This window comes from Spea bombifrons, chromosome 5 (assembly GCF_027358695.1).
Source record: "Spea bombifrons isolate aSpeBom1 chromosome 5, aSpeBom1.2.pri, whole genome shotgun sequence".
NCBI classification, from domain to species: Eukaryota; Metazoa; Chordata; class Amphibia; order Anura; family Pelobatidae; genus Spea; species Spea bombifrons.
In genome coordinates, this window is record NC_071091.1 from 21,113,008 (window position 1) to 21,139,558 (window position 26,551).

The window sequence follows — 26,551 nt, forward strand, 5'->3', positions numbered from 1 at the left end:
ATTCTGAGATATGAAGGAGGTTCAGTGATCGAGGACAGACATACTTTCTGGAACCAGGTCAGTAAAGAATGCTCTTAGCACCTTCCCGTCTTATAATCTATATATACCGGTATATATATATATGTTCTGAGCCTGTATTATTAAACTAAATAATAACCAAACCATTTTAATTCAATGGATTTATTTTTTCTCAGATATGTTATTTTAACCAAGTACACCAAAGTAAAACATTTTTCTAGATTTTCTGACTTTTTACTTCTCTTTCACGCGCACGAAATGCCAGCTTTCAGTGTTCCCCAGAATAATGTATTTAAATATGTTATTTCTTTCTCTAGTAAATATAAATTTCTATTTTTTGTTTTCCTTAGATTTTCTAAAGAAAGAAATCTAACTTCACAAGATTAATATATATATTACACTATGTAGTAGTGTAAAATAGACAAGAACACTAATTTCCTGCATACTTAATTTTTTTGGGGGGGTTTGCTTCAATTATTTTATAATGTTGGTATAATTTGTTTTTGTGTTCCAATACCATTTCGGAACAGAACTGGGATACAATGAATAATGCAAAAGAAAAAACAAAGGCTTTAAAATATTATATATAATATATATAATATAATTTTGAAAATATGTTCACGTCTTCCAAACAAAAATATGCAGAAATGTGACTAATCAATGTGACATTGTCTTGAAGCCGGTACACAGTGAAGGACAAAGTGGTCAGAAAGCAAGAGGACAAATATTAACATTATGGTTAATATGTATGCAGGGCCTATCATTATTGTATATCGACTGTAAATTAAATAGGGGATACCGAGCATTAAAATACGATTGATATATTTTTAACAGACTTGTATTAACCTGGAAATAATCATTTTCCTTAGGCCTTTGAATTTCATATTAAGTCATTTGTCTGTGATTGCTGTTGCCAGGTTCAGATTACACATGACAGACACCGATGTGGATGCCACTTATTCCTCAATGGATAAAACACAAGAGAGCACGTATGTGATGTTTTCTAGCTGTGGGCTTTAATATGATATTGTAAATGTACTGAATATAAAACATGTGTGTAAAAAAAAGTGTATAGAACATACACAATCAAAAAAAAATATTGAGAGATAAAAAGCTACAAGAAACTGATTTTTTATTTTTTTAAATATATCTTAAGGCAACTATATATATAATGTGTGTATGTATGTATGTATATATACAATACCTTTCAAATGTTTGGGGTCACTAAGCTGTTTTCATGGAAAACAAGGACATTTCTAGCTGTAACATAACTGCAAAAGGGCTTTCTAATGATCAATGTTTAAAATCAGCCTTTTAAACTTAAACTTGGATTAGTGAACACAACGTGCTATTGGAACACAGGAGTGATGGCTGCTGATAAAGGGCCTCTGTACGCCTATGAAGGTGTTCCATTAAAAACCCGCTTTTCCAACTATAATAGTCAATTACAACATTAACACTGTCTGCACTGTATGTCTGATCCATTTGATGTTATTTAATGGACAAAACTTGGTTTTATTTCAAAAACAAACTTTGGAACGGTAGCCTGTATATATATATTCAATAGAACATAGAATTTGGCAAAAATTTGGCCCATATATGGCCCTTTTCATGATGTAGAGACTCAGACCTTAAGCAGTCCTTGGCCTCATTTTAGGTTCAAGATAGCTTTACGCTATTCCATGCATGCTTACATTTTCACACTGTATTAGCCTCTACCACTTCTGCTGGAAAGCCATTACATTTATCTACTACCATTTCAGTAAAGTAATCCTTCCTTACCTAACATCTAAGCCTCATAGTTTATCTACGGCCAGCTTCTACCGTCAGTGAAAAATATATCCCTGATAATAGAATAGTAATTATTCATTCACATTCACGTACATTCATGTACATTGAAGTAGCTGGTCCTTGTAACAGATATTATATATATATATATATATATATATATATATATATATATGTTTCAAATGTATACTAAGCAACTACTTACTGTTTTATGAATTATTTTTCCAAGGGAAAACAATGTAATAATGGAAGAAAAACCAAAAGCAGTTGGACCAATTCAAATTGTAAGTTTCCTTCTTTCATTTGTTTGTTCTCTCTCTATTGTTATTATTTATTGATATTGAATGCGATAAGCGTAGCCATGTCAGTTTAAAGAAAGCTGGACATTTATCATGATAATGTTTTTTTAAATACAAAATTCAGCTCCACAGTGGTTAAAATGAAGCCACTTTCAATCTAGAACTATATGCTGATAGAAACCTTTTAGGATGTGTTGGCCTGAATGAAACAATCCATTTCAGAGAATTAGGCACTATTTATATTTATTATAACATTTTGTGCTTTGAGTTTTCTGTTATGATCCATTAATTGACTATTTTGATTTACAAGTTTCGATTCGCAGATAAACTGGATGTTTTTTATATGGTTATCGGATTTCTTGGCGCAATAGGACATGGTATCTTAAATCCAATGATGTTCATCATATTTGGCGGCATGGTTGACAGTTTTTTGTGCTTTAACTCATCATTGCAGAACTCAAGTGAGTAGCCCAAATCTATTCCCAATGAAAAGGTCAATTTCCCTGATCAAATGTATATGGCTGTGTAATGTGAGAAATAAAATTAAGTGGAGGTGATTGGTAGATAAGTGGAACAGCCTTCCAGCAGAATACTGTTTTAGATGAAAACAATTACATAAGTTACGGTGGGTAAAGGTGATGGAAACCCTTCTACTTAAATTTAAGGGGTAGTAGAAGTATTATTAAACACTCATCTACAGACACCAGACAAGCCAGAAGGCTTGTTTTTCCCTCAGAAATCTCATGATGCCGCCACAAATACAAGGGATTCTGGGTAGGAGCATGCAAATAAGGTCAACAATTATCACATTTTGCCCCTATATCCACTTTATACATGGATCCCTTGAAAGTAATTGCCCGCTGTACAAGACAGCCTTTAGACAAAACTCGGGTAAGAGGTGCAGTAAGACACAGAAAATGTTTTATCATTGCAGTCTGTTGCAAGTGTTCTTTTTTCCCTGTAGTCATGGATGGTCTATAGTCATAAATTCAGTTATTCGGTGGATTTTGTAAATATCTCAGTATTCATCAACATTAAAAAATAATATTATGCCTTTGGTGTATTATGTAGTGATGAATATAGCAGTTTTTTTTAACAAATCGTTGATTTTATTACTTGCATGTTTTGTATAATTTGAAACAATCCTGAGACACATGATTGACAAATAATAAAATATTACTGAACGTTGGTCAAACTTACATTCAGTGCTCATAGTCAAGAAATATTCAAACCGACCTGTTAACACTTGATTAACAAGAAGATTTTGTTATTTACAGCTACATGCGCTCAGTTCAAACCATTATCAGAACAGATGACGCTGTAAGTACATGTGACCAGCTTTAAAAAATTAAATCTAGTATATCACTGTTTTCTTTCCTATTGCAATCTTCTTATAAAGAGCCACCTAAGGCTGGATTATTTTATTTTTGATTTACATTAGCCTGAAAGATGAAATGTCCATACACCTAGTACAAAAACACTCATGGAAACTACCTATGATTACATGCAGAAGCAATAACAATGTGTGCATTTGGATTTGTACAAATTGGAAATTTACCACATTTTGGTAACTTTGGTGATACGTACAAAGCCCCAAAAAAAGGCCAGACCCCCCACAAATCGGATGGAAATTAAGCAAAAAGCTCTGAATTTTCTTCAGAAAATTGTAGGTTCACATTCACTTACACTCTCTCACACGATCGCTCACTCTCTCACACTTGCATTTTTGTTCACTTTCTCTCACAATCTCTAAATGTTTCCCTTCCTTCTCTGTCGACCACTTCCAATTCTGCTGACCACTTCCACTTATTTTTCTGCATCTTCTTAATCTTCTATCTTCTCCCTTCTCCTCTTTATCGTATCTTTAATCCTTAATCTGCTATCTTCTTTCTTCGTTCACATCTCCGCGGACATAACCTGTAACCCGGCATGAATTTCCGCAAAAATGGCGTAGCTGTGATTATCCTCCAATCAGGGAAGAGGATGTCACCGAAAGCGCCAACTGAGGGCAATATGGCAGTAATTTCCTCTAGGAGAGGAGATATCACTGCAAGCACTCCCATATTGCCCTCAGTTCAAGTGAGAGCAAAATGGCGGTGCTTACAGTGACATCCTCTCCTCCAATTAGAAGATTGGCACTGCAAGCGCCACCACTTTGGCAGAAGTTGTCGGTTATGTCGGCGGGGATGTGGACGAAGAAAGCAGATTCCAGATTAAAGATTGAAGATAGAATAGAGAAGAGAGAAGGAGAAGAAAAAAGATGAAGAAGATGCGGAAGAAGGTGCAGAAGTAGAAGTGGTTGGCAGAAAAGGTAGGGAAACAATTAGAGAGCGTGTGAGAGAGAACAAATGGGAATGAGAGAGTGAGTGACAGTGTGAGAGAATGAGTGAATAAGAGTGAATGTGGGCACCGGGCAACGAATTTCCTTCCAAATTAAATATGCCCCCAAATTTTCAGTCGAACCGAATGGGCACTTAATTTGTTGCCCGAAAACAAATGGACCAAAACATTTGTCCGAATTGTTTTAGGCCCATTCCATATTCCAACATTCTCCATGTCAGATGAGACAGAACATTGAGAAAAAAAACCTATTGTTTTTTTTCCCAGTAACTGACACTAGATGTTGTACTCCTATAAAAGCAGTGTTAGGGGCTAATAATATACAAGGCCTACCTATAATGCCACATTTTGAAGGGGAATGTTTCAACAGAGCAATTTGTATGCATTAATAGCCATAATACATTTTTTTAACTAACCCACTAATAGAAAAACAACTGTCTGTGAGCAAATTTGAATTTGTAGTTAATTGTTAGCAACAAGTTAAGAAATAGCCCAAACTCTCAGTGTCAGTGTAGATTGTAAACTTGCAAGAGAAGGGCTCTCTTCTCATTCTGTGCTAGTATATCCCCAAAGCCTCAATTCAAAATTGGCCTCATTGTGAAAAGAGTTACATTCCAATAATTAAAAACACAACTGATCAAACATTTCACATTATTTTACAATTATTTTTTTAACTGCTGGCATTATACAATGAGAACTCATTACCTTTTCCATGCCTGTAGGAAGGAAAAATAAGGCACAGTGTTTGGGATACATTAAATTTCATTCTGACTAAAAAATGGCGGGATATTATTCATAAAGACATTTAATTAACATTTAACTAAATAATTTACCTACCCTTGATTTATTTATTTCTCTAAAATATTTTGATTTTCCTAGGTTCTCCTTGTATTATGTGGCCGTAGGAGTAGGTGTTCTAATATGTGGATATATACAGGTTTCATTCTGGGTTCTGGCCGCTGCAAGACAAACCCGAAAAATGCGGCAAATGTTCTTTCACTCAGTACTGGCACAAGAAATGAGCTGGTTTGATGTTGCCAAATCTGGAGAACTCAACACCCGTCTCACTGAGTAAGTAATTGCGTTTTTTTTTTAATTCTAGAAAAAAAACTATATATTATATGGATAATTTTAATTATGGGGTCTTTTTTCCTAGAGACATCAATAAAATTAATGATGGAATAGGGGACAAAGTTGGCCACCTCTTCCAAAATGTTTCAACTTTTATAACTGGGTTAGCAATGGGTCTAATCAAAGGATGGCAGCTTGCATTAGTCATCATGGCTACAAGTCCTCTGGTCGCTATATCAACAGCAATCTCCTCCAAGGTAAGTTACCATCTTGTGTAAGGCAGACTGTTGAGAGGGCAAAGATGTCAGTATGGGGCAAAGATGGCACATACATGCTGTTTGGGGACATTGACTAGTTGTTTAGATGGTGCAGCTCTTTTGGGGCACTGACAAGCTGTTTGGGGACAAAGATGGCACAGACAAGCTTTTTGGGGCTTAAATAGCACTCATAAGATGTTTGGGGGCAAAGCTAACACTGTGGGACATGATGCTTGGGGAGATAGGGGGTGCCCAGAGCACTTTTTGCATCAGTGCCCTGTGGTTTCTAGTTACCTAGCCCCTGATCTCTTTCCTTAATTAATGTTCACAACTGTATCCTCAGGTAGGACTATATATGTGGTTTTATATATACAATATACCGTATGTGACATAGGTTTATTTAGTGTATAAAAATTTAGGAAAGTGACAGTTTTGCTTTAAGTTATTGATGATGCCAGGCATGCCAGCATTGTTAAAATTTTAACAAAGAATTTGGAATTTTTGCAACAAATAGGTAAAACATTAATGTAAGTCGTGTTTCCTTTTATTGCATAGCAGTCTGTAGTTGAAATTGATACCTTGTATTGGGACAATGTAGCAAATAAACTTTGAAGACCTCAGAGGTCTCTTCATTACTTAGCATAAAATGTTTGGCAACACAATTGTAAAATTTCAAAATTCTTTTATAATGTTTTATGCATAAATTAGTTCCTAGTTTCCCTAACCAGCAAGGAGCTCTCCGCATATGCAAAAGCAGGTGCAGTGGCTGAAGAAGTCCTCTCATCAATAAGGACTGTTGTGGCCTTCGGAGGTCAAGAAAAAGGAATAAAAAGGTATTTCATTTACTGTTCATCTGTTTTATACATGTACGCGTGTGTTCTTTTTATAGCACCCATACACCTTCCAGTATGCAGCAAGCTTTTTACAACTGGAGCCACATTCCCCTTAACCAGTCTTAACTTTTGTATCTATGTCTGGACATTTTTTGCAGATACACAAAGAATTTGGGAGAAGCCAAAAAAATCGGGATAAAAAAGCAGATTGCTTCTCAGCTGGCACTTGGCGTGATGTATTTTATTATTTATGCTTCCTATGGGCTTGGTTTTTGGTACGGCACAAGCTTAGTTTTGGGAGGAAATGGATACACCATCGGTGATGTTTTTTTGGTAGGTTGGATTGCTTGAAACATTTGGATGAAGGTTTAGAATTTTCATAGATACAGTATTTTGTATTTTTTAAAATGTGGGTTTAAATAGTTTAGTATACTAATATTTAAAAGCATTCACAAAAACAGAAAACATATTTAAGACCTAAGACCTCAACTATCCCTCTAGAAGGGGGTCTTTTTCTAAATATGTGCAGGGATATTTCAGATATTTACTGTTCGTAAATTTTATTTATTACATTTTTCCCTTAACAGGTTTTCTTTAGTGTTGTGTTCAGTAGTTACTGCATTGGTCAGGCATCTTCTCACCTGGAAGCGTTTTCTGTTGCAAGAGGTGCTGCCTATAATATATTCAAGGTTATCAACCAGGTAATACAAGAGCATACAAAATATTTTAGACATCCCACGACATGTAAAAAACATTTGGAAAATGTTGATGCCATTATTGGCTGAACTGAATTCCATTAGATAACAAGCTTTAGAGAATACGTAGGTCTCTTTTTTTTTAGACATATTGGGTTTCCTATTGTCATTGTGATGCTGTTTCATTTTATCTTATTAACTCAGGTCTCTACGATTGACAGCTTTTCAAATGAAGGTTATAAACCTGATAACATAAGTGGAAATGTGGAATTTAAAAATGTTAATTTCTCCTATCCTTCAAGACCAGATGTTCAGGTAAAATTAAATCCGTAACAGGATCACGTAACTAATTATTGTATGTAAAAAAAATGCTATTAGAAGCTGATGTTTATAATTGTAATTATTTCTTATTTATAAACAACCAAGTTATTAGTCACTTAACAGGGCGTTAACAAGCCTATTTTAAAGGGCATAATAGGGTTGTTAGTGATAAAATGTAGGGACAGTTCTAACCCCACAACCTTACCTTTATGACATTTACAAAGGTTTGCAATACAGCATTAAAACTTAAAAAACCGTAAAACTTTGCAATCCAGCAATGACAAGGTTAACTTCACAAGTTTTACACTCAGACACTGAAGAAATTACTACACACTTCCTCATCAGAGGTGAAGGGGACACTCCAGCCATCATATGCACTTTAATGCATGGGATAGCTGCGTGGTCCCTTTAGATTTACATGATGCCCCCCATCCAGTCAGTTCCAGCACTGGCTCAGCAATCGCTCTGGGCTGGGGTCTCTTCAGAACCCCGTGCGCATACATGAAAAGAGTGCCTATTGATTCAAATGGGAACACTTTCCTACCACATAAATGTTTACACCTTTCCCCACCCTCCCAGCTATTTTCCATATAGGAGATGGATGTGATGTACGTGATATATTTAAAACCATTCAGCTACAATACCGTTTGTGCCCCTTTGTTCCCTTTAAATATAACAGTGCTATGTACCAGCAGAATGCCACTTTAAGCCTTCCTTACTCTACACATCTTGACTATATGTAGATTGGGTAGAGGCCCAGATTCTTTATATCAAGCCACATAAGGATGTAGAAATGTTTTAAAATGCATTTACCATTTTCCTCACCAGTTTAGGAAAAATCTCCTCAACTTTCTACCGCTTAAATAACATCCCCATTAAACCGAGATAATGTAAGTCTGCATAAATGTAAAATGTAAGAAAATATGACACTTTCATTTTTTTAATTAAACAGGTTTTAAAGGGTCTTAATCTAAATGTAAAATCTGGGCAGACCGTGGCATTGGTCGGACAAAGTGGATGCGGAAAAAGCACAATAGTGCAGCTCTTGCAACGCCTGTATGATCCACAAGAGGGCACGGTAACAGTATTATTAATTCCTCCACAGATTTCATAGTAATAAAATAAAAGCGTGATAACAAATATAATGAATGTCGCATATACAGTATCTGCTTTTACATTTCATTCTAAAAGATAGATTAATATATTATATTAAACCTCACAGGTGTTCCTCCTTATAAATGACTCTTTCTGGGACCCACATCCCTCTATCCCTCAATTTTTTTTAGATTACATTGTGTAAATAAAAAACATTAGTCTTCATTGATGTACTCAAATACATAAATATTGCTATGCAATAAAGCCACTATATAGTATCTGTAAATATCTGCCATAAGCACCACTTCTAACCACAAGTGTGTAAGGGCAGTGTATGTATGTGTATATATGGGCAGGCGCGTGTAAGGGCATTGTATGTGTGTGGGTAGGCATTGGGCAGTATATGTATGTATGTGTGGGCAGTCATGTGTAAGTGTATATATGTGTATGTATGGATATGAGGCTGTAGCAGTACAACTAGATGAACAGGGACATGGTGGATGGTGGGGGGGCAAAATTGTATTCTGCCCTGGATAATTGTTACTCATTACTCTGGTTATGCCACTTAAAATGCCCCTTGCTGAGTTAAAGTTATTTAAATCGGAAACTCATTGGAGCTTTTCCCTTCATAATGTATAGGGATATCTGGGAATGAAAATCACATTTTCATGAATATGCCCTAAAGTGTGATGAAAAAGAAGAATTGTCTACAAATTAGCTGCTTAATTATTGACTGGCTAGTTTTATACACCTTTTATTGTGTCGTTTAAATTCTGAATCTAATTCCAAGTGTTTTGTCTTTAGATTTTTATTGATGGCCATGATATTAGATCCTTGAATGTGAGGCATTACAGGGAATTCATTGGCGTTGTCAGCCAAGAGCCTGTATTGTTTGGAACAACAATTAAAAATAATATTAAATATGGACGAGAAAATGTAACAGATGAAGAAATTGAAAGGGCCGTTAAGGAAGCTAATGCGTATGACTTCATAATGGCACTTCCTGATGTGAGTATGGACTACTGCAGAAATAGAGATTACATTTAAAGAGACATATCTTCACAAAACATGCAAACACCGCTTAAGTTTTAGTCTGTATTAAATATACAATATATTTTTCATGGTAATGTCACTTTAAGTACTACACAAAATGTGATGCTAACTTACACAAAAAGTAACTTTCTAAGTAACTGTGCTTCATGTGTAAATTTGTAGCAGACATTAGTAAATGTTACTGTTTAATACATAAATACATACATAATTTAACTCTCTGTCCACGCTGAAACATATGGTTAATCACATTCTCTCTGTGTATATGGCACGTGAAAATGTGCTATCTCTACAAAACCAGTTTCTTTTTTCCTGGAAAGCCTTCCCTGCAGAAAACTTTCTCCAAACTTTCGTGTGTTGGACTCTGGATAATAGGAGTGATATGCTGCCACCTAGTGGCAGAAGTGTGCTGGTCAGAAATTTCATCAACCAGATTATTCTTATTGGTACTTTTATTTTCCTTAGAAATATGAAACTCTGGTCGGAGAAAGAGGAGCCCAGCTAAGTGGAGGGCAGAAACAAAGAATAGCCATTGCTAGGGCCTTGGTGAGAAATCCTAAAATTCTTCTACTGGATGAAGCCACATCTGCTTTGGATACTGGGAGTGAGTCTATTGTACAGGCTGCTTTAGATAAGGTACTACTACTACTACTACTACTACTACTACTACTACCACTACTACTACTACTACTACTACTACTAATAATAATGTATTAACTGAAAAACAACACATGCATTGTATACTACACACACTATGATCCTTGATGATTGAATGAAGTCCCCATCTGCCACTGTGTAAGACTAAAATGAGGTCCTGACCTAAGGGAGAATTGATATAAGTTGATTGGTGCCTGATAATGCTATGTGGAACTCATATTATTATTGTTGTTGTTATTATTATTGTCTTTTTTCAGCTAATTTACATAGGGCTTGTTACATTAAAAGGATATAACAACACTAGGACTGGCAGACAAACCAATACATTATGTAAAAAGGGCCCTGCTTGCAAGCTTACAATCTAGACGGGATGAGGTGTAGGAAGACACCAGATGTATGCCGCTCATATATCCTTGTTGAAGATATATATATTTATAGAGTATATGATGGTCTAAATGTTCTGGAAAAAGAACATTCTTCCCTTGTTATTGATATTGCTGAATGATTTGAAATCATGTGTTGAATATATAGTGAATATAGTAATCACCTCCAAACATTTAAAGATAAGTGCTTGTGTATTTAGGCTTTAGTAAAATTTTAATAGCAGCATTGTCATTATCTTTTTAATTTTTACCCAGGCCCGAGAAGGACGCACTACCATTGTGATAGCCCATCGTCTCAGCACAGTCTGGACAGCAGATGTTATTGTCGTAATAGAAAATGGAGCTGTGGTTGAACAAGGAACACATTCTGAGCTAATGGAGAAGAAAGGAATATACCATTCACTTGCAACTGCGCAGGTACCGTTCTGTCAGAAACACATTCAAGACTAAAATGATAAATAATTCACACGTGGTGGATCTTACACCTTTCCTTTTCTTCAAACGCCCCGTATTAAACTGTACATCCTGAGATCCTAAGTAGCATGAGCTCAATGTAATATATGTTACAAGATTGATAACTATGTTTACAAATGTACTTTTATATATTGAATACTGCATATGCCAGTGTTTTACAATGCATTTTACTACTCGTTCCAGTAGAAGGTACAGGTATTTGAAAGATAGGGGCAGCTCCTATACTCTGAAACCATGCTAGCACATATTTATCTTAGGAACTGTCCTTGGTCTGTTTCATGTGATCAGTAGGAAAAACCAACCGGTGTCCAAAAACCTTCAAGGGCTCCTTCTCACTTATGCTTCCAAAGGCTGTCTTTGAATCCTAGTGTCTCAAGCTTAGCAAAAGTGGCTTCACGATGACCATTTGAACTTGCGGTCTTTGCATTACCTGGTGCTATATTGAACATAGAAAAATAGAGATGTTCTCCTATTGGTGATGATGCCAATGTTTATTTTTGAAAATGTATAAAGAGTTATAAAGCAAACATATGTGGACAGTAAAAATGCCGTTTTCTCTCCCCAAAATATAGTTCACACGTATGACATGAAGTCTGCACTGTATAAGTTGAGAACAGGTCTAAAATGGGGTCTATCGTAAGGGTAATTTGATGTAAACTAATGAATGTGTGTAAATGGTATGTGTCTATCATGAATATATATTTCTGCATTGGACCAAAAGCAAAAACTTGTGGCTCTAAAAGGATGAACGGATGGAATGAGTTAAACTCTAATTTTGAACCTTGCTAAGACTTGTGAGAATGCGTGGATTCAATTGTGAACTTACTGAATAGCGTGGTGTTCTTAGAGCTGATTGCAGGCTAAATTTCATGATAATAGCTGTCAGTTTTCCATCAGTTAAATAACAAGGAAAACATTTCAATGCATTTGCCTGTGGGCTCCATGGTCCACCATGGTGGGAGATTGTAATGGACCCTGGTGAACGTTGCTCCCAAGCTGAGTTGCCACAACAAAAGTGAATTTCTGGAGCTGAAAAGGAGTCTCTTCTCTGGTGAACCCTTTAGAAAATAAACTCTAACAAGAGAAAGAAAGAGGAGATGGGAAGCAACTTTTTTTTGCCTGTGCTTGACACATTTTAACATAAAGTCTTATATTTCAGACCATACAAGTAACAGAAAAGGATGACAAACCTATGCAAATAACAAGTCCTGAGATACACAGAAGGCCATCTCTCATGCGTTTGAACTCAAAGACTTTGTCTTTAAAATATGAAGGCATTGCAGATGCCAAGGGCATAGAAGAAGAAGAAGAGCTAAAAGCTGAAATGGAGGTAAACATTTGTAAATACTGTGGACTATTTTAGAAATGTTGCTAAAACCTGAGACATATTATCAAAATGCTTATAAGTGGATATATTGCTGCAATAAGAGTGGCTTTTTAACTGTTTCATGTATGAAGTCTGCTGAAAAATCTCCAGTAACAATAATGAGTGGAAATTTGGCTAGTTCCCACTGTAGGTGTTGTAGGAGTCTATGGCCAACCAGATTCTAGGTATACTAGTCTTAAAATGTCAAAACCTATGTAAAAAACCTTTTGATTATTAGACTAAAAGACTAAATACCACTTGTCTGGTTTGGTTGATCTGTAAAGTGGTCCTTGAGCTGTCATCCATTAAAGAGCGAAAGCAAATTTAGTAAATAATTAATAAAACCTTTACATACAAAATGTATCTAGGCAAAATCCCAATGCTAGTATTTCAACTAGATAGTCTCGAAAGCTTGCAATCCATTATACATCACATAGCTAATAAAGGAATCATCTTTACTAAATTAGCTTTCTTGCTTAAAGATAACCTTTTGGTGCCACCTATTGGTCGATATGTTCATGTGCGATCTGAAAGTCCCATCTAATTTGGTCCAAAGTGTAGCTCATGCGCTTGATTTCGCATACCCAGTAGACTAAACAACATAGCTGCATCTCTGTACAAACCGCAATGTCATAAAAGAATATTACCACTTTGCTCATAATTGAATATATACAATATCTCACATCACTGAACAGTGTTTTTCCCAAGTTTATTTGTTTTTTACAGTAATCGCTGTTCTTTTTTTTTTTTAGAAAGATCTTCCTAAAGTTTCCTTTTACAGACTCTTGAAATTAAATAAATCGGAATGGCCGTATATTCTCTTGGGAACGCTTGCAGCAATAATTAATGGGGCTGCTCACCCTGCTTTTAGCATAATGTTTGCCAAAATTATAGCAGTAAGTATGTAATATATAGAAAAATAATCACAGTGATAGGTGACATACCTGATGAATTAATTTTCATTGCATTGGTTTGACAGATTTTTGGCACAAATGACCCAGAGAAAATTAGACAAGAAAATAATTTGTATGCCATCATTACTGTTCTCATTGGAGTGATGTCTCTCTTTTCATATTTTACACAGGTAATCATTTCTACATATTTCTGTTATCATTCACACACACAGGTCTTCCACATACAAGAGCAGCTAAAGCTAATCAATGACTGTGGTACAAGGAAATTGAATTGTGTTGGCTGTTAAGAAAACAGCATTTTGTTTTGCAGGAAGTAAAAAAATTACTTTAGAGGGGGGAAAACCCCCCAAAACAACAAGTCTATAGATTATATTATTATTATTATTATTGTTATTATATTTTTAAGAGCTATCATATTCCTTAGCACATAGATTCATTTACTCATATAGTAACAACAGAAGCTGACGACCCTTCATGTGACCTTGCAATCTAGTTTTGTGGTACTTTCATACAAAGCTCAAAAGTAAAAATATATTACAGATGACTGCTGCTAGTTATGTGCTTGGAGTAGCAACTCATCCCATATGAAGTTATCTAACCAAAAGTACCACTGATTTAGGGATATGGAGGCTTATTCTCTGTCAGAGCATAGCTAGTGCCCTCAGCCCATCTTGACATACCTTCTCTATAGAGCACTGGCTGAAGTCAGTGATGTATTCACTTTTGGTGCTGTCCTAAGCCTGACCCAAGACAGTGCCTTCAGCCACCCCCTCTGCATGTCTGTGTGGGATAAACAAAAATCATAAAGATCATAAATAAACCCACAAGTGTGAGATGGTAAATTCCACCTAAAGCCCTTGTTACGCTTGTAACCCCAGTGGCCATGTGCGGAACTGCAAGAAGACTTAAAGCAATGGCCCCAACTTCTCAAATCAGAGTACCCCATGGGACTATTGTCCTTACATCTCTTGCTCCCCCTTTTCTGGGACTTATCTCACCCTGTTTTTCTATAAATTATGTCTAAGTATATCATCACAACACCAGGAAAGAAGTGTTTCTCACAGAGACATAATTTTATCTTATATACCATGATGGTCCAAATACTCAAGCAGTTATACTCTTAAGTAATTAACAATAATACTTTAAAAATAAAAATTAAATAACAACTTTTGCTCACCATGTTAAATTCATATTTTGAAAACTGATGATTTTATTCTGTTTATCTAGTTATTACACTGCTTTCTTGTTTCTACCTATTCTTTCAGGGATTTATGTTTGGCCGATCAGGTGAAGTGCTAACAATGAGATTAAGACAAATGGCATTTAAGGCAATGTTGTGGCAGGTAAGATGGATACCATATTCTTGCAAACTATATAATGATGTATGTATTTTTAAGAATGACATTATTATTTTTCAATACTCTAGGACATCTCCTGGTTCGATGACAAGAAAAATAATACAGGCGCTCTAACAACCAGACTCGCTACAGATGCTTCCCAAATACAGACAGTAATTACTGTTTCTGTTTATTTTTATTATTTTAAATGAAATGACTTTGCTTATCTCAGGATATTTAATAAGTTACAGGAAAGCTAGTATATCCAAAATATCAAAGACAGATATGATTTGTACAGGGTGGCAAATATGTCAGTTTTAAATCATGGCATTATATGTAAAACTTCACTTGACTTCTTAGTGAATACTATATGACCTGTAGAGTGGGAACATCTCTATATAAAAAGTAGCATCAGAAACATTTAGCACTCATGGTCCAGGTTGCCTCTGAAATTGACCAAACTATCAACTCTGCTGAAAAATCAACCCTCTATATATCATGTGCAAGCAGCCCACTGATAACACATTATTTTATTCTTTCTGTTTGACTTTAGGCAACGGGGTCCCGGCTTGGTTTAATTGCACAGAATTTGTCGACTATAGTATTGGCACTCGTAATTGCATTTGTCTTTGGCTGGGAGATGTCGCTGTTGATTCTTCTCTTGGCTCCCATCCTTGTTTTTACTGGTTTGCTAGAGACGAGGGCACTTGCTGGGTTTGCTAATCGTGATAAGAAAGAGCTTCAATATGCTGGAAAGGTATATATAATATATATTTTAAACAAATCCTGTCCCATCCCTATTCTCTCTCTCTCTCTATATATATAATATTGATTTTAATATTGCACAAAATACAGTATATTTTTAATTATTATTTTCAATGCCGTGCCATATACTAAATTTAACTACACATTTTAAATATAATAACTGATGGGGAAGTGAATGGTCCCTTTGTTGAAATAGAAACAATGATGTAATATTATGGCTTTATTGTAGATTTACAGAAGTCCTCCTCCAAAGTACAAGAGGAATTAATTTATACTGAACCTGTCACTTTCCTTTAACCCACTTGTTATAATTGTATCAATTAAATAAACATATACAATGTTTTTTCAAAATTAAAATAGAATATATATATATATCTATATATATCTATATATATATATATATGCCATATATATGCCCACCTCTCCCTAACTTTATGCTAGAAAGCTTCTCTGGGAACTGAAACCATGAGCAGGACAGGGACAGATCATAATGCAGCGAGTACACTAGGGGGAGAGAACTCTCAGAGGAGCTAGTGGTGGTCAACCCTTGGAAGTTCAACATTATGTTCGTGAGCTATCACTCGGCTTGTTATCTGCCATATTTGACATTCGCAAAATAAAAAAAATGCATCCGTTTTGGTTTGACAATATTTTTTTATTTCTTTAAAAAATGGATAGATTGCAACAGAAGCTGTGGATAACATCCGAACCGTTGTGTCATTAACTCTGGAAGGAACATTTGAAGAAATGTACAGTGAGTGCTTACAGAAACCATACAGGTCAGATTTAACTCCCTACCGAACACAGTGGGGATTATTTCTAAAGAGCAATTCTAGTGGTCTTATCCCTGCAGCTACCAGTGGAGTGTTGCTGGTTGGACAGTTCCATGGGTTTTCAAAGAATTGCTCTTTATAAGTAACCTCTTTATCGTGCAAGTGGGTTAACACATTATTTACAATAACATAATCATTCATTAGCACCAAGAAGCTACATAGCAATGGAAATGAATTCACATACATACGCCATACAATATGGAAAACAATTAATATTATAAGACATATCATGTAACATAAGCATGTATATGTAACCATATATGTAACCATATATTAAACCATATATTAAATGCTCCATAATTGATTATATGTTAAGCGTTATATGCACATTGGGCTGGATTCTGTTACATAAAATGTATAATATTTATTTATATATTTTTTTTCTATTGGATTCAGAGAAATAATTGATATTCTATTACCTGAGAAGTGTATTTCCAGTAATAGACTATGGCCTAAGACTCTTGATGTGGTAATAATGCTCTTGGCCTGGATATGACACACTGGGTCTGGACCCAATAGCTTCCCCCATCTACCATTATTGCCAGTTATGCAGGCAATTCAATGTATACGTGCTGCCTGCTGCCAAATACACGTGGCTGCATGCTGCCAAGATTTAGTAGTGTAATGTGTGGCCGCCTCTATATAGTACACCTATAATAAAAAGCTACAGCCTCAGTAGACATTGCTACAGTTTCTCATAGTTGTTTAGGTAGAATAATTAATGTCATCATATTTCTATTTAAAACAAATAGGTCAACCCAGCACATTTTCCGTTATAAAACAAAACCAAATAATGGGTGATACAACATAGCAATCAACATATTATCACAGCCAATTGTTTCTTTATCTCCCCCTCTGACTTCCTATTCTTGGGGATTACGTAATCCAGAAAAACAACCCCCAACAGCCTGTGCGGCAATAAATTAAACAATTTTAATTTTCCTACCAACACTTGTCAAGTGGTTTCTTAAATCTGTATGTTTCAGAAATTCCCAGCGCAAAGCTCAGGTGTATGGCATTTGTTTTGCGTTCAGCCAGTCATTCATACACTTTACCTATGCTATATGTTATCGTTTTGGGGCATATATGATTGAAATTGGAAGGATGAGCCAAGAGGAAACATTTCTGTAAGTATTAAGATCCCTTTCTCATTACCTATTGAGTGAATTCTATTACACACGGGATAAAGTAGCATTTAAATGTTAATGCAGCTATAACTTCTCCCAGGCGATACAGATCAGTATGTGAATGTAGGTGTGAGTTCGCCAGCATGCAGATGTGATCAGTGTATGTATGTAGCTGCAAATATATGGTTATGATGCGCATGTGCGGCTGCGTGTAGAAGAGGTCCACTTGATTACCATACATAACACTACACTAATCACGTGTGTCTTAAGTTCAAACACGTGGACCACGTGAAAAGAAGGAGAAGAGAGATCTAAGAAAGTGGTATGAACCAGCCAAGTCTCCGGCATTTTTAGGTGACAGGCCCACATAATATGAGATATTATATGTCTGCCCACTAGCGGAGTTAGAAAGGAATTGAATCAACCAATACATTTCTTTGCATCACTGTAAGTGTTTATTTTTTCCCCCAAAGTGTATTTTCCCTGCTAGCATATGGAGCTATCTCAGTTGGGCAGACCTTGTCCTTTGCGCCTGACTACGCCAAAGCCAAATCTGCAGCATCCTATCTTTTCCACTTGTTTGAAAGAAAGCCAGTTATTGACAGCTACAGCCAGCAGGGACAGAAACCAGTAAGTGAATCTGTCTAGTCTACTAAGAAGTAGTCTTCTGCTAGAAAATGTAACATACCTGCTTTAAAGGGACTTTTACAACTAAATGCAGCATTAGAAACATCATTCCTACTACTGCTGGATGTCCAAATCCTTTTCAGAAAGAATTGCATAAAGCTGTAAAATTTAGCCTACATAGTTGTTTAACAGTGGAACATATTGTCATAAAAGAACTAATAAAAGAGCAGATATACTGTATACATATATAAAATTAAAGAAGTGCTATAAAATGATTGAACGTTTAATGGGTAAACTAATCTTAATGGGTTACTATCTTTTTCACTGATAGTAAAAGGGTCCCTACTTTGAGAATGTATTTATATTTCTAGGATAAATTCCAAGGACACTTAGAATTCCGTGACGTTTGCTTCAATTACCCATCCCGCCCAGATGTCCCTGTGCTCGAAGACCTGTCTCTAAAAATCAAGAAGGGGCAAACAGTAGCATTTGTGGGTAGCAGCGGATGTGGCAAGAGCACTTCTATTCAGCTGATCCAGAGGTTCTATGACCCACGCCAGGGAGAAGTGGTAAGAGCGGCCTGTATATTTTTTGCTTCTGTGATACATTTTCATGCAAGCAAAATCTGTCTGATGTGGCTTATTGTAGCGTTTTACTACCTTTGGGCCTGCAGTGAAGCACCTTCATTATGTTTTGGCCTAATGGTTGCATTGTGGTTTTAAGGATCATAAACATGGTGCAAGTGAAGAAGAACTGAATGTCAGCTAACAAAACGGTAGTCACACTGGTGTAGCCATTGGCAGAAGGTTAGGGTATATATAGTGTATGAAGTGTAAATATATATATATATTTATATATATATATATTATACACTTGTGATTCTCTGCATTAATATTCCTCATCTTTGACACTTTGCAGTTATTTGATAACATGGATGCTAAAAGTCTGAACGTACAATGGCTTCGTTCTCAAATGGGAATTGTGTCCCAAGAGCCCGTCCTGTTTAACTGCAGTATTGCTGAAAACATCGCCTATGGAGACAATACCCGCACTGTGTCAATGGATGAGATACAGCGAGCCGCTAAAGCAGCCAATATTCATTCTTTCATTGAAGGTCTTCCAGAGGTGAGGATCAATACTTTTTAAAATAAACATTCTAATGTTTTTTTTACGGAATTGATATAGATTGATATGGCTGCCAGCTTCAAGTAGCTCTTGTTTTAGCCTTTTCCAGGTAAGTACCCCAAAATTGATTGCTTAATGGTTTTGTTTTTACATGTTTATAGACTGATGAATTGATTGACTGATCAAATAAGTAGATAGACAGCATTACTATTTATAACAGTTTAAAATAAATTAATAACTATTACTAATGCAAGGCTACTGGCTTCTTCAATGTAATCTTATTTTAATACTAGAAATACAACACATCTGTGGGTGGAAAAGGAACGCAGCTTTCTGGGGGTCAGAAGCAGAGAATAGCAATTGCCAGAGCGCTTGTACGTGCACCCAAACTGCTTCTTCTGGATGAAGCCACTTCCGCATTGGATAATGAGAGTGAGAAGGTAAACATAGCGTTAACCAAACACAGGTTATGTGTTTTGGAGGTTATTTGTCATGTAATTTGCAAATTTAAAGTTCCTAATCTAAGCATATTTTGAACAAATTTTAGCTTGTACAAGAAGCCCTTGACCAAGCAAGAGAAGGCAGAACCTGCATTATGATCGCACACAGACTGTCCACGGTACAGAATGCTGATGTTATCATTGTCATGAAGAACGGGAAGATAATAGAACATGGGAATCATCAGCAGCTTCTAGCAAATCGGGGAACTTACTATCACTTAGTGAATGCACAAACGATAACCTAACATAACTAGTAGAATGAAGTTAGTTGATGAAACCTAAAGTCCTTAAAACCAGTTAAGGTACTTGAAACAAAGCATATAACAGAACAAGGGCACTATAGTTTATAGAGTTTTCTGTGAAACGTTTGCAAGAACAAGATCTGGCTTGGTGAAGGAAAAAATGAGGTTATGTTTTGGACTTTGAGATAGATACATGGTAGATAGCTTGGAACAACCTTATGCTGAGGAGTATGTTCCTTTCGTTATATCTGGGCTTAATACGTCCATGAGTGTGTGACTTCTAAACACACATCATTTTTTCTAATGAGCAAATGGGTATTTGCAAATCCACCTTAACCCAGCTCTAAACCAAGTCTAGTAGTTGAATATCAGACATGTTTAAAGCAAATGAGGTACTTGGAAAGATCAGAGTCACCATGCATTTGCTGCTATGTCACTTGAATAAGTATATAACAAATCAGCTATGATTTTTTTTATTTTTTTTTTAAAAAAAAGCTGATTTATGCAATATATATTTTTACTTAAAGTGAATCTCACAATGGTTGTCCTTAAAGTGAATCTCACAATTTATATTTTTAAACAAATACACTTCCCAGACTTATAAATATAATAAAACATTTAGGGCAAAGTATCGAAATGTGTTTTCTCACCAACACATTTATAACTGGTAAATATTTCAGAATAAAAATATTAACATTTACAATATATTTTAATTTAACAAGATTAGGTTGTAATTTTATGAACCATATAATCAGTTTTTCTCGATGAATTTTCATTTTCTATACTCAAAGTAATGCAAATTAATTCTACATTTGTTGTTATCATTTAAATACTATTAATATGTTTTATTTGACTTGTGGTTTAACACTCATGATCGACTTATTGCACATCTATTCTTAATTTATATTGTTGTGGTTGAACACAATTGTGGTATTTTGGATCCATGTGATATACCTATACTCATTGCACAGCTCACTATGGGAACTTAGGCATCACTGAGCAGAGCTGAGTGTAGCCACGGTAGGTATACATGCAGCAAGAGTAGTGTACTTAATACACAATATAAACACAATATAAAACCTCACTTATACTTATGGTAATTTATTTGCTTATATTGTTCTTGTCTAGCATAACTTTATGTATGTATGTGTGTGTATATATATATATATATATATATATATACTGTATAGAGTGTTCTTGTCCGGAACTCATGAGACATTTGTACAAAATGTGAATTCACAAATCAAAGTATCTTTTTAACTCAATGAATATGTTACAAGCGTGTCTTATACTTGTAATCGGTGTTTCATTATTTGAAGAATCAATTCAGATCATAATCATTTAGCATTGAATTTGGTTATTTTGAGTTTATAAGCCAAGCTTGGTCTTACTTATTATGTATATACTCACATTTTATTAAACATGTTATTTTGGATTAATTTGGATTAATAAAAAGGCAATATTACAGTCTTCGTTACATGTGGGTAAAATTGCGTTGTGTGGAACTTTTACTCATGTTCCGAAAAATGGCAGAAAATGTTACTGTCCAGTTTTCTCATCCATAGGGTTCTAAATCATGGGGATCTTACGCACTCTATGACTGGTTTGTGGTATGTCTGTGATTTACACACAGCTTTGACACCTGATGTCATTGCGCTCTTCAGCAGTTCACCTCAGAACCACACAAGAGCCTAATCTCCAATCAGGAGAAGCTCTGCAAAGCGTGCTTTCGGCTATAGGGGAATGAGGTTCACAGCTAATCACAGTGTTTGGTGTGCATACAGATCGTACGCATACTGGTGTCCAAAAGAACATGCCTTGGGTGGAAAATTGCACAGAAAACTAGGGTTTTCCAGCATTTAGCACCCCCCCTTCTTTGAAGAGTAACTCACACTGTTTTTTCCCCCCTGTACATGGCATATTAGTATTGTGAGTAAGGTACCAAGTAAAGTGTGATAGGTAGGTTTCTGTTACTTGAAGTAGAAGGGTGGCAAAAACTTAAACATAAAATTTGCATGTTCCTGTTTTTCCACACAGTACATTTGATGCCATTTGCGGAGCATATTTGTGTAAGGACATTTGATGCCATTTACAGCATAAATATTTGCACCATCATATTCTTTCTATGTAACTCAATCTATAGTCTGTTCCCTTCTCCATGAAGCTTTCCAGTCTGAGAGAACTAGCACAGGATCAAGGGTGAGTGATAACTCATGAAACACAGTTCAGCCTTTTTAAAAACAAAAAAATACATATATATTATTTACATCCATAGAATAATAATAAAAGCACGGTGGAGTTCCTCTTTAAAACAAGATCCTAGGTTTCAGCTAGACTTGTGCATTCGTCTTCAGGCGAACATGAAAACGAACACGAAGAGTCAGTTTTTTTGTTCGTTCCGAAGAAACGTAGAAGAGAATACAGTGCCAGTAAAACGTAGGCGAAGATGAAGACACGCGCGAAGAATCTTCGTGATCGTCTTCGTCTACTAATCTCCCCGGTCCCTTCCCCATCTAGCCTACCTTATCTTCATGGCATCGCGGGAGTTGACCGAAGCGGAAATCCGCAGGTTCGCCGTCAGGGGTTACAGGGCAGTGCGAGTGAGCCTATTGGTCACCTGCAGGGTCTTCCTCTGGCATCAACCAATTGGTTGATGCCAGAGGAAGACCCTGCAGGTGACCAATAGGCCCACTCGCACGGCCTTTTTAACTCCTGCTTTCCGCTCCCGTTAACCCCTGCGATGCTGCGTTGGATAACGGGAGCAGAAATCCGTAGGTTAAAGGGGCGTGCAAGCTACCAATAGGCTCACTCACACGGCCCCTTACCACTAGTTGCTATGCAGAAAAGAAAAAAAAAACTGGGACCCTGCTGCAACAGTTAAAAGTCCGTTTCTGTGATCAACAAAGTCGCTGGTATGGACATTTGACTTAGCATAATAACTTATTATAACTTCGGAGACAATGCTGCCCTCTATTGGTACGATACATTGAGTAGCATAATAAGTTCTTATGCTACTCAATGTATAACCAACAGAGGGCAGCATTCTGTCCGAAGATATATTAGCCATCTTCGTGGTAGTGTGCTCATTTTCATTTATTAATTATTTAAATATATTCCCATGATCCGCTGGTCTCCCCGCTGCAACAGTTAAATGTCCGCACTAGCGGACATTAATTCTGTCGAACTTGCAAACTTTTTTTTGTATTAAACCATTACACGAAAGGATCATGGGAATATATTTTATTTGAATAAATGCAAATGAGCACACTGCCACGTATGGCTAATATATGTTCGGACAGAATGCTGCCCTCTGTACAGGTGAAGTGTGGATAGATCCCATCATAAATTTCATTTGAGATAAGGTTTGCTCCTCCAGTATTTAATTTTTTGTAAAAGTCTGGTAGTTTTAAAACTCTATTAACCAATGAAACAAAAAATCCCTTAAAATCTTAATGTCTTAAAGAGGTCATACAACAACATGATTTCTAAAGTTATTTTCTAACAAATAACATTTATCTCTGGCAGTTACAACTTCTTACAGGGTGTTCAAAAATGCTTGTTGGCTTATTGATTAAATCACAAAAGATCCCACTGGATGCCAACCTACCGTGGCACCATAGTTGGGTTTTAGACCGCTTGCTTAGTCGTCTGAAATTTATGAAATATACTCAAGAATTTGTTAGATTTGTTTGGATTTGGTGGCAGGAAAATAGAATTAGATTGTAAGTGTGTTGTGAGTGTATTGAGGTGAGATGAAGAAACATTTTAACCTCATTGTATTAACTATACATTATACATGGTTAATTGTCTTTTGCTCTCCACCCTGGACTTGTTACCAGAACAGTTAATGGCAGTCTTTATATGTATACCAGGGAGCTTTTTGGGGTTGACTCTGAGTCTCTCGGTGTAACTCAGCTTCTCTCGCCCTCTTTCCCTGGACAAGGACGTGGCATTTAGCCACTTCCCTATGGGGGGTAGCCCCACCCCTGTGCACAACCAGCTTCACCTCCAAGCATGGCTAATCCCACCTACATATATGGTAAGTATGGCGAAGCCCAGTGGTGGCTGGTGGGTAATTCCAATGGGGCTTCGCTTCTGGCGTTGTTAGCGGGGAGACTCCGGGCTGGGCGTTGAGTGTGTTGGCTGGGTAGCTAGTGTGAAATGCTGCCCCCCCGTTCACTGCCTGATGTCACCGTGCTCTCCGGGAAACTCATGCCCATGTTGCCACACCAGAGCTGACCTCCAATCACGAAGGAGAAGACCGCAGACAAGCTAATAATAGCTAATAGGTTGCAGCATCCAAAAGTATTTCTTGGGGCGGCAAAGTGACGCCTCTTCAAAAGTGCCGCCTTAGCTCGATAGCAGGGCCAGCCCTGCTTGTGAGTGGCCCAACACCTTGAAATCAGAGGAGCCCCCAGGGGGGGGGGGCAATTGCCCCCTGTTTTTTATTAGCCCTGAAAATTACACATAGCTAGAAAGAAACGTGTATTGGCTCTCTCTGCTCCTTGATTGTGCTCTGGGAGATGTACAAATTATTCTGGAAGATCAACTGCTATATGTAATAATTCCAAAAAACCAAGCAACAAAACAATTAACATTAAGTGCCTTCCATTATTTCTTACAGCAAATTCCTTTGACTATAAATTATAGGTTGCAGTATATTGAACTAATAACACCCACAGCACTTCAGAGCAGAGCGAGTTATTAGAATCCTTGAAGAAAGTGTGAAGCCTTGTACCTTTTATAGCATGTTTTATGAAATGTTTTGATACTCATTGTCAACACAAGTACTATAAAATTGGTTCATCCTATTCATTAATATTAAACACAAATCATTCATTACAACTTACATGGGGGAAATTTACTAAGCAATCCACAGCCAGTTTGTTTATTTTGTAGATTTTCTTTCAAACAGTAAAAAAAAACCTTAGAAATAAATTTATTTTTCAGCATTTAACACAATCTGCGTTGCTATGAAAAAAAACCAAAATGTAAACTGGCCTCAGCAAAAGATGTATGGCTGATGTTTATATTGTAAAATACAAAAGTTTAACAAAAAAGCCCAAGTTTCTCAGTTGGTTATGTATAAATATAAACATATATTTTTTTACAAGAGGGTTGTAGATAAATGCAACCACCTCCCGTCAGAGGTGGTAAAGACTGATATTGTGAGGGAATTTTAACATGCAAGGAATCGGCACAAATCCTGAATCTAAGACAAGACCAAGGACTGATTAAGGTCTTAGTCTCTACATCAGGTAAAATAACGATATGTAGAACTGGAACTACCACCCTTAGGATGTGATCCTTTTGTGTGTGTGGGGGGGGGGCAGTGATTTTGCATATTTTCAATCACAGTCCTAATTTTGATACATAGCTCTTAAATAAGAAAGCAAAGTACTTTAACCACTTTGCCACCTTAGAACGTAATATGTCATTAATGTCATTTTTTTTTTTTTTTTTTTCTTTTTTGATAGGAAGCCCGAGGTGCGTGCTCCTTGGTGCCGCATTCTGTGCACAAGGCAGCAGAAGCCAGACTACGATACCGAGTTCCCTCACGGAGAACTCGGACAAATTCCAACCCCCCCCCCATGGGAGGGTCGGATCTTGAGTCTCACCCCGAAGAGTGAGACTCCTTGCTGGCCTTCTTGAAGAGAGGAAAGGGCCAGAAGGCTCCAATCCTCCTCCAGCAAAGTCCAGGCTTCACTGCCTCTTAAAAAAAAAACAGTGTCCAAAAACGAAGTGACAAAATCGTGTGCCAAAGAATAGTGATGGCCAAGCCGTCATTAATATGTCATGCTGTTAAAGAGGCCCTAGATGACGTCCTATGGGTTTTGCACTGCCGCGGCTAGCGACAACCGATCGGAGGATGTCTCTCGCACTCTCTCCCTGCACGCTGCGTCTATCTGATGCAGAGTTTAGGAAGTGACATCCCATCCGCTTCCCACATACTGGATCAGTCTGCACACACAGGATGGAGTAGTAGAAGCATTATTAAACACAGACACCAGACAAGCCAGAAGGCTTGTTTTTCCCTCAGAAATCTCATGGTGCTGCCACAACCACAAGGGATTCTGGGTAGGAGCATGCAAAATAAGGTAAAAAATGATCACCTTTTGCCTATCTACTTTATACATGGGATCCCTTGAAAGTAATTACCCGCTGTACAAGACAGCCTTTCGACAAAACTCGGGTAAGAGGTGCAGTAGCCAGATCACCACTTATGGACAGCTGTTTCGTCCTTAATGGGACTCATTGGATACTGGCGTAATACTTAATACACACAGGATGGAGATAGAGAAACACACTTGTCACAGTTGCAATCCCTCGCACCCCCCTTGGTAGACAGAGGATAGCCGCTGCTTAGGCTCTGTGGTTGCTGTGGCGACGCACCTCAGCTCTCCTGTACAACCGAAGCCAGTTTCTTCCAGGAG

At 36.8% G+C, this 26,551-nt stretch overlaps 1 protein-coding gene across 2 annotated transcripts; it reads left to right on the forward strand.

The window, feature by feature from the left end:
• On the forward strand, window positions 1-20,561 carry LOC128497261 (ATP-binding cassette sub-family B member 5-like). 2 transcript variants are annotated; one of them, XM_053467233.1, is made up of 28 exons: window positions 1-57; window positions 936-1,007; window positions 2,036-2,090; window positions 2,416-2,566; window positions 3,383-3,425; window positions 5,325-5,516; window positions 5,602-5,773; window positions 6,482-6,606; window positions 6,765-6,939; window positions 7,194-7,307; window positions 7,506-7,616; window positions 8,575-8,700; window positions 9,522-9,725; window positions 10,233-10,403; window positions 11,063-11,224; window positions 12,441-12,611; window positions 13,400-13,543; window positions 13,627-13,731; window positions 14,827-14,904; window positions 14,988-15,071; window positions 15,452-15,655; window positions 16,342-16,442; window positions 17,483-17,623; window positions 18,097-18,253; window positions 18,622-18,819; window positions 19,169-19,375; window positions 19,669-19,815; window positions 19,923-20,561. In XM_053467233.1, the coding sequence occupies exons 2-28, from the start codon at window positions 949-951 to the stop codon at window positions 20,118-20,120; spliced, it is 3,795 nt and encodes a 1,264-aa protein (XP_053323208.1). In that variant the 5' UTR covers window positions 1-57; window positions 936-948; the 3' UTR covers window positions 20,121-20,561. The 2 variants fall into 2 exon arrangements, with proteins under 2 accessions (XP_053323208.1, XP_053323209.1); XM_053467234.1 differs by lacking the exon at window positions 1-57 and having other exon boundaries at window positions 2,429-2,566; window positions 19,923-20,560.
• The last annotated feature ends 5,990 nt before the right edge of the window (window positions 20,562-26,551 follow it).

Bases quoted from the DNA above. Each gene is read 5' to 3' on its own strand.
- LOC128497261 (XM_053467233.1), top strand. From the start codon at position 949: ATGACAGACACCGATGTGGATGCCACTTATTCCTCAATGGATAAAACA. The intron at 5,517-5,601 runs GTAAGTAATTGC...CTTTTTTCCTAG, and splicing joins CTCAACACCCGTCTCACTGA to AGACATCAATAAAATTAATG. The intron at 15,656-16,341 runs GTATATATAATA...AAAAATGGATAG, and splicing joins AGCTTCAATATGCTGGAAAG to ATTGCAACAGAAGCTGTGGA.